This window comes from Melospiza melodia, chromosome 1 (assembly GCF_035770615.1).
Source record: "Melospiza melodia melodia isolate bMelMel2 chromosome 1, bMelMel2.pri, whole genome shotgun sequence".
Taxonomy (NCBI): domain Eukaryota; kingdom Metazoa; phylum Chordata; class Aves; order Passeriformes; family Passerellidae; genus Melospiza; species Melospiza melodia.
Window position 1 is genome coordinate 109,587,905 of NC_086194.1, and position 13,715 is coordinate 109,601,619.

General features: G+C 40.1%; 1 protein-coding gene across 4 annotated transcripts in view; it reads right to left on the reverse strand.

Annotated features, from left to right (window-relative positions):
• The window catches only part of TERT (telomerase reverse transcriptase), a 32,859-nt gene that overhangs the window by 18,875 nt on the left and 269 nt on the right, over positions 1-13,715 (reverse strand). For all 4 annotated transcript variants that reach the window (XR_010028756.1, XR_010028758.1, XM_063164229.1 and 1 more), the window contains exons 2-7: positions 10,871-12,758; positions 8,451-8,646; positions 4,070-4,259; positions 2,573-2,755; positions 1,022-1,183; positions 533-628 (exon numbers count right to left, since the gene is read on the reverse strand). Coding sequence is in view for 2 of the 4 variants with exons in the window: in XM_063164229.1 (XP_063020299.1) it covers positions 533-628; positions 1,022-1,183; positions 2,573-2,755; positions 4,070-4,259; positions 8,451-8,646; positions 10,871-12,758 (2,715 nt within the window). In the remaining 2 variants the exon portion in view is untranslated. The remainder of the gene's footprint in view (positions 1-532; positions 629-1,021; positions 1,184-2,572; positions 2,756-4,069; positions 4,260-8,450; positions 8,647-10,870; positions 12,759-13,715) is intronic.

Consider the following 13,715-nt stretch of genomic DNA (forward strand, 5'->3'; position numbering starts at 1 on the left):
CCTTAAAATAATTTTTTTAAAATTTTAATTAGGCACAAAATAAGATCTTAAACAATAGACAAAAAGTTGTGCAGTTTGCAAATCAAGATATCACATCCTTAGCTATCTGGCTTATAATTAATTTTACTCATTCTTACTTCCCTATGTTTTGGAGATAGGAAGTGTTGATACCCGCTTTTATAAATAATTAATTTCTCACTTGAGGACAGTTGCAAGAAACAATGAAATTAGGAAAGGAAAAAGAAAACACTGGTTGAAATAAAAGTTTGATAAAATAATGAGAATCTGAGAAAAGTCAAGAAGGACTTTTAGTCAGATTTCTGGTGCACTCCTCCCGCTGAACACTCAGAGCCTGTTACAAACATCAGAGAAGAGATGACAAAAGTCTTTCTACAGAAGAAAGAAGGTGCTGGTTAACTAGATGAGAAGTAATGGCACCACATAATATGAACATACAAGTAAAAATCCCAATCTTCCTCTAATTCTTCTGCAGCTTTCTTTTTCAGTTGAAAAGAAGCCTCACAATACTTACCTGTTCAACTACTATTGCATTTCGCAATGAGGCATTCTCCTGAAGCTGGGACACAAACTGCTTCATGTCTGGCATAAAGTCCTTGAAAGTAGAAACCTGTGTAATTGTTGAAATTGTAAAGAAACAAATGATAAAAGCAATAAAATGTTCAGTAACTGACTTCACTGTTCAGTGAAGATCAAAGAACGAGCCTTATTGCATTATTTTAATCCAACAATTCTTCTACCATTAAAATGAAATGTCTCACCCACAAATCTCTATTTCCACAACACATTTATCTTTATTTTTACTAAGAATGAGTAAAAACTTTAAAAGGTATGGAATAAAAACAAGCTTTTTCTACCCCTGGAAAATATCTGACAGCATTAAAAAATGTTTATTAAGTACTTAACCACTTCAAAGGGGGGCTAAAAAAAGCTATGAAGGCAAAACTTTCCTTGGACCAAAATATTCTTATAACAGCAAAGAGAAGAAATCAGGAAGTCATACATGTCTCTTATAGAGCCTCTTGGCTCTTCCACTTGGGGTAATCATAATGACAGCGTAGCGCCGTATGCAGTACACGGTTCTCTTCTCAGGCCTCAGGACCCGCGAAATCACTTCCACCAGTTTGTTGTGAGGAATGCTATCATAAGCCCTGGACACATCAGCCTGAAACACAAGAAATATCTTCCACTACATATTCAGCAATATTGCTTTAAACATTCTGGTAGCATAGTGGAAGTACCGTTGTAGTATGCCAGAAAGGCAGAAGGACAGATCACATGGGAGTAAAATTATTGCACCATTCAGGCCAAATTCCTGACAAAAAAAACCTCACTGCTTATCTGAAAGATCTTTCCCCATTCATCAAGTATTCCCTTAGAAAGGAATATCCAAATAATCAGTTTTAACATAATTCTTCTTATTAACACAAGATTATATACCACATGCAACCTTAATTCTAACACTAACCTCCAATCATTTAAGTAATAACTAGTATTTTTATGTTTCAATATTTTAAGAAACTTGCCTCACCATATGGCCATGGAGATGGCATTTTAGACTTCTGGAAAGCTACAAACCTACATATTTTACCTTTCCCTTCCTTTCCCTTCGTTTCCTTTTCATATTGGAAACCTAGCTCTGCTTTTACTTGTCCTAGTAAACTAGGAGAAACTTTCTGTTGAAGTTTCAGGAGTAAACTGAGAAAACTTTCTGTAGAAGCAACAATTTTAGGATTATTATAAAACAGATTATGTCAAGGACTTGATCCTTTGGCTAGAAAGGGTCAAGTCCTTGACTTGATAACAAGGCAAAATTATGAAAGTTATTTCAGGGCAGGATGACAAGTGACATATGAGAGATGAGAACACAGCCCCCCTGCAACACATACAAACCTGTCTAATTTACATATTTCTGTATACACTGCCCTAATTTAAAGCTATGAATTGAAATCAAACACAAAATGTTGCCTGCTAGACAGAACTGACAGAAGTGTGAAGATGAAGAACAAACTCCTTTAAAAATGGGCTACCACAAGCACTGATTTTTTTTCAAAGTGGGAGAGGAAACTTCTTGGAAAGACACCAACCAGAAGTCATGTGTTCATTTTCAACAGAAACTAATGATAGTGAGATAGAAGAAACAAAATTTTTAAGAGACATTGAATTTATTCAAAAGCACATCAAACATTGTTTTTCCACTTTTCATATGGCTCAAAAGGTTATCTGAGCTTCTATCTATCTGTCTCCCACTTTTATACCCAGCTAAATGTAACTGCAAAAAATTCAGTGTATGCATAGCAGCAGGAGCTCCTGCATGACAGAAAGATGGACAGAAAAACACCCAAGCAAAGGAAGCTCTACTGCAGGGTCACCCACCCACAAAAAACAATCAACCACCCCCACTGAAAAACTAACCAGAGTCTGGAAAGTATGCACAAAATTTTATTTAGAAAAAAATAATTATGCAGTCGTATTACAGCTAATATAGCTATAAAAGTACCCGCACAAGCTAGCTTTGAAAAGCTAGTTTGAATATGTAACTAAAAATACATACCTTTACACAGTAGAAATGAGGAATTTCACCACCAGATTCAAGAATCTTTGTAACAAATTGCTTCCATATCTTGTAGATATCATCTTTCCCAAACACTGAAGAGCCTATAAAACTGGTGTTTATTGTCCGTTCATAATTCAACACACTAAACAGATTTTTTAGTTGAGTGTTGTAGTGATTCATCTACAGAGATCAAAGAGAATCACCTTAAATTATGCTGAAACACATTAAATTCTTTGCAATACAAAGATTACAAATTTAAATGAAGTTTGAGATTAAATTGATGTATTTACTATATTATTTTGTTCAACTTTTTTCAGAAAGCCTGACTATCACTGCAGTAACTACTTCAAAGTGACAAAACAGTCTCAGAGATTTTTCTTTTGGTACAGTTAAATCCTATGGAAAATGTTTTTGCTCCTATACTTGAGTCTTGGAAATCAAGGTGTAACAGATACAGTGATAAATAGATTAATGCCAGCAAACAAATCCACTACTGATCTGAAAATAACTTCTTAAATATCATTAATTCTCTCTGCTGGAGATAATGACAGCAACAAAGAACAGCAAAGAGAAGTTGTGCTCTGAGATTTTATGCTAACTCCAGCTGCACCATCAGCTGGGCCTCTCAAGGTACTTTATTCAAGTAATTGAGCAAGGACTTAACTCAGCTGTGGGGACAGTCAAGTACATCAGAGCAGCACTGAAGCCATGCAGTTTGATTAGCTCTGTAAACACCATAATGCGCAATATTATGTGAAATAACACTCCACAGCTCAGAACAGCTTTTAGCTGATGCTCTTTTCACCTGGTTTGGGATCACATGGTCTGAACAGTCAGTGCTAAGAAGCTGTTGACACCTCACCCATTTGGGAAACATTCAATCTTGGGAACGAGACTCAGCCTTAAGGAAAAGCAATTAATTCAGCTGGGCAAGACAGTGAAACTGGGCTGTCACTATTCCTTCTGGCTAACTACCCTGTCAAACAGATTATTCTGTGCACTGAGATTATTCTGTGTTCTGTCTGTTCCCACACTGCATTTACTCTCAGCTTCCTTCCCAGCTCTCTACTGTGCTCGTTCCAGCTTCCCTGCCCTTCCTTAGACCCTCTTCCGTAACGCACCCAGCTCACCACTGTTCACTGGCACCACAGGCAACTTCACAAATCAACATGCACCATCAGTATTAAGGCAAATCCTAACAGGCCAGACTCACCCATATCAAAAAAACAGGATTACTTTACAAGCCATGTTATTCTATTGGGCTCATTTGCTTAAGGCAGCTTTGGAAACAGAAGTTTGTGATCCTGGAACCGGAGGCTTGTGGTAATTAAGCATTGGAAAGGGAGAAGCTAGGCTGCCACAGACCCATTCAGCCATTTTGATCAGAATGCTACAGTCCACCATGTTAAACCTAGTTTTAGGTAACAAAAATCCTTACTCCATTTATCAGTTACCTACATCAAATGCATATAAAACAATGAAGTAAATAAAAACCTTCTTTTCTCTGCTTTCCTTGCTGAGTGCTTGTGGTTTGACAACACCGCTCACTTTCACTATGGGTCTCAACCCATTTGGTTTTGGAATAAACCGGAGCTTTGATGCCATAGGAATGAATTTTTTTTGACGGATAGTTTCAATCTCCTCTGAAGACAGAGGCCGTAGCTGGACTTTGACAAAATGGTTTCTAAAATACAAATATACACTTAGTGTAAGCAATAGGAAAGACAGAAAAACTAAAACATTTAATGTCTTTAGAATAACTAAAGCCAAATATTTTTCTAAGATAATACAAATATCAACCTCTACAGAAAGTGACATGAAATTCTGAATTTCAAAACAACATCACAGCATCTTAATGACAATGTAATACAAAAAGAAACCATATATTTCTGCTTAATGCAAATAAAAACCCTTATTAACACAAATTAAAGTTTAAGCACAGACTCGAGGAGTACATATGAACATTTTGAAATATGTTTTATGCAAGAAATGGGAAGTTGGAAAGGCATTAACAGAGCTGAAAAGAACCTTCTGAAAACTACTCTAAGACAGCTCCTGGGAAGAACATACAAACTGTAATGGCTGTTCTACTCCTAAAAGTTAGGGGATCTACCACTTATTAGGTGCTGGAATACACTGACAACACAAGGGCTTTAGGTATCCAGGACTCTGATGAGCCAGTTGAAGCAAAGAGCAGAAAATAATGAAGAACCAAAGGCACCTGAGTCACAGGTTCTGGACTTCCCAAGTTCACCTTAATGGGAAATGTGTTTTCCTCTCAGATTCCCCCACTCAGGATTCATAGTTCCATGGAAAAACTAAACTCAATACTTTTCCATACAATGACTCAGGAAAATGGTGGTGGAGTAAAAACCCTTGTTTTTACTTAAGATGCAGAGTTAAAGTACCCTACCTGCAAAATAAAAGACCTGGATAAATCTCCTGCACTGCTGGTATTGTTCAGATGGACAAAATGTGCCATAGAGACTAATGGCTATGATATTACCCTGGGAAGTAAGGGAGGCAATTCAAGTCCTCACAAAAGACTGGACATCAATTTAAATTTGCATGAAGACTTTTTACATCCCATACAATCCAACAGGCTGCTTTAGCAAAAGGAGGCCATACTATTACAAAAGGGAGGGGGTGAATGGTGAAAACCTTGTAAAGATGCTCTAGGAGACACCTGAGAAGCCAAGAATGCAGGTAAGGGAGGTATACAACTACTTCTTTTGTATGCCTATACAACTCAAATAGAAGCTCATGATCTGTCTGCCTGGGACTCTCAGCATCTGAGGGATACAGGGCATGACACCCAGAAGTTATAGTGGCATGCAGGGCAGCTGAGTTGAGCTACTGAAAAGAGAGCTTTGAGCATTAATATTCAAATTTTCAAATTAAATTCCTGGTATAGATGCTGCCCAAAGGAAAGCAGAAATGATTGCTTTTCCACAGTGGGGGATCACTACTCTTTATAAAATTACATTCTTTGCTGAACACAACATCTACTATACTATTAAATGGATAACCAGGATAAAACAAGTCACTCCAATTCAACAGAAAAAACTTAATGATCAGATTTCCCTCCCTCCCGTTACAGCTCACACTCAACACTGGAAAGAAAAAAGCCCCAACTAACCTCTATCACTATATTAAAAAATATGGCTTCATTTGAAATTGAAGACAAAGGCCAGATATTGGCAAATCTTCATTACTCCCTCTGGCCAGCTGGAGATGTCTTTTTGCCTGCAGCAACATTCATTGTTTATTTTGTGGCACTTAGAGCAGTGCTGATGATTTTGAATGTGTGCTCATGTAGCAGCCACTGCAGCATGCTGCTCTCACTGGCACTCACAATGCTGTTAAGCACTGAAACTTGAAGGAACTTGAATAGATAGTCCTGTTGTCTTTTGAGATCTCACCTCAATCTGATGGGGAAAATTCAGACTTTCTGCAGGTTTTAATCCTCTGCAGCCACTGTGTGTGGCAAGGGCAGGGACAGCATGAGCTTTAGAAAAACAGATGTTCTCACCACAACACTGTGCTCATTATTTTAACACACAACTTTACATTCTGCAGGCTATCTAACTTGAAGCAACTGTATCACAAAATACTGATTATTTTTCTTGGCAAATCCTGCTTTTAATTTGGGGACTGAAGTTTGGTATAGCTTCAAAAATTAATAGAAAGCTGTCCATTCACAATGACAGCACACACTGATCTCCACCAATACAGCAAGGCTAATATACAGACCCAGGGTCCCTCTCAGAGCCCTGCTCCATATCCTTGAGTGGGATTCTGTCCAGGATCTTCTACTCAAAAGGACAGTCCTTCAATATGAGGATTTACTCCCTAATGACAATGCAGTCAATGCAAAGGTAAGCTCACACGTTAAGGTCCAGCCCCCCCAGTCCAGCCTGTTCCATCCATTCTCTTCCTCCAAAGGAGGATACAGAAGAACTCAACAGGAATCAGTGGCTACCAGTGCCTTCCTGCAAACCAGCTCAGAGCAACTGATTTGAGCAGCTCCAGCTGAGGAGAACCAGAACAACCACAGAACATCCATTAAGGCAGCAAATGAAGTCACCAGACACTCCTCCTCCAGAGAGGATGGAAGCAGCTCAACAGCCTTTGGCACGACTTCACCAGCAGTGCCAGGCTGGTTAAGAGCAGGCAGTGTCTGAACAGCCTCAAAATGGCCAAGGCTGTCCTAAACACCTTGTATCCCAGTATCTCCAAAGACCTATTCCAATTTCTTTCCTCCTATGTGAAACTGGCAGCTGGCCACCTCTATGAATGCAGGAAGCGGACTCGTGGCAGACCGCATGTAACAATCACACATGAAAGAGCAGTGCTGAAAGCCCTGTCAGTGAAGCTTAACTGCTGCTGTTGGAATGGGACTAAAGTCCTCATAAACTATGATTCCTGTAGCCAGAAGCAAACATCCTGTTCTTAGGACACGCCTTTGGCAAGCACGCAGCAGCATTTCCTTGGATTTTTCTCCAGCTTTCAACAACCTGCACTTTAGAGACCTTCCAAGGAAATGGTGAGAAGGGGCTTCCTGCATGGTAAGGAAATATGTGAGGAGGAAATCAGAAGAAACAAGACCCTAGATTAAGGTCTTCTGAGTTCAAAGCACCTTACACATTGAGTTTTTCTAGGAAGCTGGGAACACAAACAAAAGAGCTAAATCCCGAGTTGTTTGCTTTTAACCACAAACCTCACAAAAAATCCATTATTTACTACTTCTGTTATTTTTCATTGTATCTCTACTATGTGAAAGTCAGTACTTGATCATGTTTTGCGCCAAAAAATAGTCTTTAAGTACAGTGAAACTCCATAAAACACTAATTGCAACACTACAGCTGTTAGTTGGAAGACATGACAGAATGTGGGGGACTGAAAATTACGTTCTGCTACGATTCAAAGTGCATTTTCTGTGCTACAACTGCAAACAAGACTGAGACCCCATTAACTGCAAACACAAATGCAAAGAGTGGCACTGAGATATCAATGCTGAAATCAGGGAGTGATGGGGCAGGAGGGGAAAAATCACACATATAACACTGTGGACCAAAAAATCAGGGCAAAAGCAAAAGGTTCAACATTACAAAACAGCCACTAAAACACAAGACATTATGCTAATTTTTCACAGCTCCAGAGCTCTCTCAGATACCAGCAATTTATAATGAAAACCTGAAAGATGTGAACTAAGGAGATCGATGCACAACACTGTTCATTAAAATGGCCTTTTCTATTTTCTCACTTAAATTGTTTAAAATTTTGTCTTAAATAATGCTCTAACTTAAATGCTTGCATTTTTAAGACCAAAAAACCACCATGGAATCCCAGCCATACTAAAAAATGAGCTGGAGCTTCTGAAACCCTTAAACTTTCAAAAAAAAAAAACCCTAAACCCACTAGGCTACTCTCTGATTTTTATGAATAAAGTATTACAGCATTTCAGCAGAGCCTTGTTTTTTCTTTTTCTAAATTAAAGTAGTTGAAGGAAATTGACTATTTTTTAAATGAACTCTCATTTAAAAGGTTACTTTGGAATTCTATCACTAAGCTTTACTCATTGTTAAAAGGTATAAAAACTGAACTTATTATAAAATCCTCTTCATACTGGATTTTAGTATTGCAAAGATTTCTAATAAAGAAGTCTCAATTTGCATTAGTTTTCTCACACAAAATATTTCTGAAATTACTAACTGTGCATGCCACAATCACAGGCTGAATTTTCCTCTGAGAAATGAAGCAAATAAAATGAAGATAAATAGACAATAAATTAAAGCAGAAATTCACCTTTACACAACAAAACACATGATTTCTATCCATATCCATTAAAGGTTAATTAGTTTTCTAGTGTTACCTAATTCCAATGTTCTGTAACTTGCCCCAGACAAACTTTCGGTAGTAGAAGAGCATGTTTTTCTGGAACATGGTCTCGGTGATATAGAAAAATGATCTGAGCAACTCAACAACATAGGTACCCATCAGCCAGTACAGGAATTTGGCCAAAAGTTCTTCACGGAAACAATGTTCATCGGCAGGAACAAAGTGATCACCTTCAATAAATAATTCAAAGGTAGTTATAGTAACTATCAACTCTTAGCATGAGCAAAGAAACAGAACACGCAAACAACTTGGATAACATTCTTGCCCTAGCTTGAGGTCATGAGAAAGAAAAAAGGTAAGTACAAACAATTACAGAGGTGACGCTCCCAATTTTCAGGGCATTAAATAATGCAACTGACCCAAGCTTAAAGGATAAACACAGGAACTAATCTGCAGTGACAAACTGACATAGAGGATACAAATACATGCCACTGTAGCCCAAACACTTTCTTACCCCAACATCAATTGTGCAAGATCTTTAATGCACAAAGGCAAGATTATTGTGAAAGGAGAGGTAAAACGAAAAGAAACAAGTCTACTGCAATATAAAATTTAAAAAAAAAGGAAACAAAAGACTGAAACTAACATAAGCACACTATAAAAATTAACAAAACTAGGGTGATTTGGGGATAAGAATGATATTCAGATTTCCCAATTACATGAAAATTAACTAATTATACGGTTTTATAGGGTTAGGCTTTATTTCAGACATCCATATAAAACTTACTGTCACAGTCAAAGAAAAACAAAGAAAAAATACAAATCACCTGAAGTGCATCAGTACTTCCAACATTTAGATGAGACAATTATGAACCTATAGCACTCCTAATTAATGCTGAATTTAAGGTCACATATATCTGTAATTATGTCTAAATAATTTTTCAAAGATCGGATGTTCCAAATTACCATGAATCACACACATTTTCACAATAAAGCCTTTTAAAATATTTAACTCCTGAGCATTTTGGAAAGTGTGCTTTTGAACCACAGTATCTGAATAAAGAAATATTTTTTCCTAGAATTAAGAATTTCTTATGTAGTGCAACCTCCCTTACTTTTGACATCAGTTCTCAAACATCAGACTTTTGATCTTCCTCCAACACTTGAAAGAACCTGTAACAGCCTCAAAACTTATTGCACTTTTTAACAAAAGAATACCATTTTCAGCTCATATTACTGTAGGATCCAAGTACAATACCAGGTAAGAATAAACACTGTAAGCATACCAGTTAAGGGAGTGCAATCCATATTGCAAGAGATGAAGAACAGAAGCACAGAAAAATTAAAATATGCACTAGATCCTGCAGCAATCAACCCCAGAACAATGGCTTCAGCCTAGATTTAAATCCTGGGATAGATTCTGAAGAACAAGCTCAAGGAAAGGAAGATTCACCTGTCATTTGAAAAGAGGATTAAACAGAAATGGATTCATACACAATCTGGAGCAATCAGCTGTTGCCCTCATGAGAGCTTTTTAGCCAGGGACCGCTTAGCCTGGGGACTTCTGCACCACCAATTAGTGAGGCTGAAGCTGTGCTCAGTAAGACTCTCTTGATCCTAGAGAAGCGATCTAGAAAAGGCGACAGATGGTGACAGCCCTTTTCACATGGACATGTAATGATAGGACACGGGGGAAAGGTTTTAAACTGAAAAAAAGTAGGTTTAGATTACATGTTAAGAAGAAATCTTTTACTGTGAGGGTGGGAAAGCAGCTGGAACAGATTGCCCAGGTCTTCCAGCCCTGGAATATTCAAGGAGAGGCTGAATGGGGGTCTGAACAACCTGGTCTAGTGGAAGGTGTTCCTGAGCGTGGCAGGGAGGTTGGAACTAGATCTTTAAAGTCACTTCAAATTCAAACCATTCTGTGATTCTATAGTAGGCAATCCCTGTACTGAATAGGTCTCATATCTTTCTCACAGGGTTGATGTGAGGGAGTAAAAAACCCTGGGTTTTTTTTCACTCCCATAGCAGAGGAACTCATGCCACTGCAAGTGTCTAGATTTGCTTTTAACTTTCTGAACTCCTACAGTAACAAACAGATAGTGTTTATTCCTCTCCTTAGGTCACACTTCAACGAATTTTCTGAGTTACTGCAATTTGGATAGTAGGAGTGGACAGAAAGAGTTTTGGTTTTTGTTTAGCCCAGGTTCTGAATTCATGTTTATGAAAACATCATTCTATTAAACACAAACAGCACGAATGCAAACAAGTTTTGAAAGGACAACAAGCTCAAGGGTCCTTCCACCACCAGTTACAAACACTACCACAGTTTGCTCTCTCACCTATGGTTATTACCAATGAACTCAGCAATTCTGAGTCCAGATTCAATATCCTTAACCATAAACACCAATCATCTGACAGCCCCACCACCTAGTTCTGTAACATAAGAAGTACCTTTGCCTAGACGAAGCCACATGCAGTCATTCACTCTCATCCTCCACATCAACTCCTGCAACGAAACCTTAGCAAACCTCCCCCTGGAAATGAACACTTTGACATTTTTTAGAAACCGGCACTTGTTGTGGTTTGAACCCCAAAGCTCTTTAGGAATGACCTTCTCCAGGCAATCCCTCACAAACATGTACACCTGCCAGTGGCTGCTGTGCTGCTTGAGGAGCTCCATGAGGGCTGAATCGCGTGCCTCCCGCGGGTTTTGCTCCTCACTTGGTGGCAGCTCCCCACGCACAGATTCTGCCAGAGGAGCACCCAAGTTGTCTGGCACATCAGTGCGACCAGATTCACATCGGCTGCTTGGCACACACTTAGCAGGCTCTTTCCCAAACTGCTCTGCTTGTTTCTGAACCTCTGCTTCCCCAGGCAAAGCTGCCTGACAAAACAGCTTGATATTTTTCATACTGATTTCAGATATCCAAACGGGGCAATTTTTTCTCAAGAGAGCTAAGTAAGCACATTTCCCATGGTTGTTTATCAGTTCCTGAAACGTATCCCTCATCTGCCGGTAGCGTTTGGGCAACGTCTTCTTTCTCCGCTTGCACTTTGGCAGACTTTGGTTAAGCCTTTGCTCCACCTGATTTTGGTTTAAGAATATAGCTTCTATAAGCCGTCTTCCACCTGCCTCAGAGCCCTGCAAGCGATTCAATACAAATGATTTAGGAAAACATTCTTGGAAACCCCTGCAAGAATAGAGAAGAGACTTCCTCCCAATGTATGCTGCAGAACTCAGGAGTCTATTTGGTGACTTCTTTGATAAATGAGGTGGGGGACTTTCCTGCTCTCTGCATTTTGAAGCACCCTCCACAGGTTTGCTTTGTCCTGAAGCCAACTGAGATACATACGTACGAATCTCTACTCTTTTCCTACGGGATTCTGCTTGCAGTTCAGTGTTGGACTCTAAAGGTTTGTTACTCCGAAATCTCTGCAGAAGAGAGCCTGCCACAAACCTCCTCCTGCCACGAGATGTGTGAACTAAAGAAGGACCAGACACAGCACTGTTACTTCCTTCAGAAATGCGGGGGGTTTTAATGACGCTTTTAGAACGTGGTGCTACATACTCAGTTTCAGATCTCTCAGAACTACTTTGGTTTACATCAGGAACAAGACTACAAGCCTTTTCCTCTCTCACTTTCTCCCCTATTTTTGCCCTCTTGGCTGGAATTTCAGATTGCTCTCTATGAATCTTCCTTTTTAGAGATGGAGCTGTGGCTGAAACACATGAAGTGGAGCTACACTGTTTTTCCTGGTCTTCAGTAACCATTCTGATCTGTTTGCTTGCTTTAGAAACAGCTTTTGCAGAACACTGGTCAGTGGGCACTAAGCTTTGTCTCTTGTTCTTTCTTTCATTTCTCATTCTGGAGACATTAACTTCACATCTTTGTCTGTATGACTTTAAAAGATAATTTCTATGAAACATAAGCCTTTTTCGCATATATTTAAGCAAGCTAGTACATTTATACTTTGAGAACCTTTGTCTAACAAATACCAGGGATGAGTTCACACTATGTGAAATAAGTTCATAAATGGGTTGCCCACAAACTTGGTAACAATTACTAGGGGGAACCAGCATAAAGACTGCACAGTGTTCCAATAAATACATCATCACATCGTCCCCTATGCGGCTCAACAGTGTCTCCCAGAAGCCGCTGATGCAAAGAGTTTCTGTGGCAGTATTGGGTAGGTAGCTGTGTATCTTGGAAAGTGGCATGACTGGGAATTGAGAACTGTTCTCATCCGGTAAGGAGTATCCATATGCAAGGACATTCTTCTTCTTTTTTTCACACAGTCTCTGAACAACTCGCGCTGTGACTTCACTCTGACTAGATAACTGAAGAAACAAAGAAAAAAGAAAATTAGCTTTTTTCGCTCACTCCTCCATGAACCACAATATACCCTTTACATAAAAACACATGCTAAGATACATAGCCTTAAACACCAGTTTTCAAAGGAGGATTAATTATTCACAAGCATCATACCCAAAAATTAAGATTTTCCAAGCGTAATGCAAGATGTTCATATGTAGCAACGTAAGCCGACGACTTGAAGGAAGTCTTTTTAACATCTGCCCTTTTGATCCTGGCTTTTATGCCCAGGAAACGCCCTGCATTATTCCCGTTGAGTCCCTCAGCAGCTCAGACTCCACTGGCTCCAGTGAATCCGTGTTCGCAGATCCACATTTGCAGGCACGCATACGTGCTCGCGCAGGCTCCAACCTCCAGGGAACTAGCGCTAATTTTCTTGAGGCCTCCATTTCCTTTCATGTAAAAGAAAATTCAACGGAACGACTCGGCACACAACTCCAAAACCCATTTAACAAGTTGTCCTGGGTTCGCAAACTCTGCTTCCTACCACAGCACAGTTTAGCTCCTATGGCGCTAGAAAAAAAGCGGTCTTCCCTCTCTGAAAAGCTTTTCCTCCGCTTAAACACCGACTGGCAGCCCGTTCTACCCGCTTCTTCTTTAGTCTCTCAAGACTGGGGCACTCTTCATCGCCAGTCGCTCCCCGGCCACTTTCGGCTCGTTCATCCCTACCCACATGGGGTCAGGGAGCCGCAGGCACGCAGACCGCAGCGCTATCCGCCCGCCCTGCGCCCACACCTGGGCCTCGCTCTCCCACCCCCGACAAGCGGCAGGGAGTGCTTCCCACCGCTCCCCGCCGGCTCCGGGGCCGGGATGGAGCGCGGACGGCTGTGGGAGCCGGCCGGGCCCGCCCGGGGCAGCCACCCGGGGCCAAGGGCCGCCGCGCCACCCCCGCGCACGCACGGAGCGCGGGAAGCGCCGTCCCA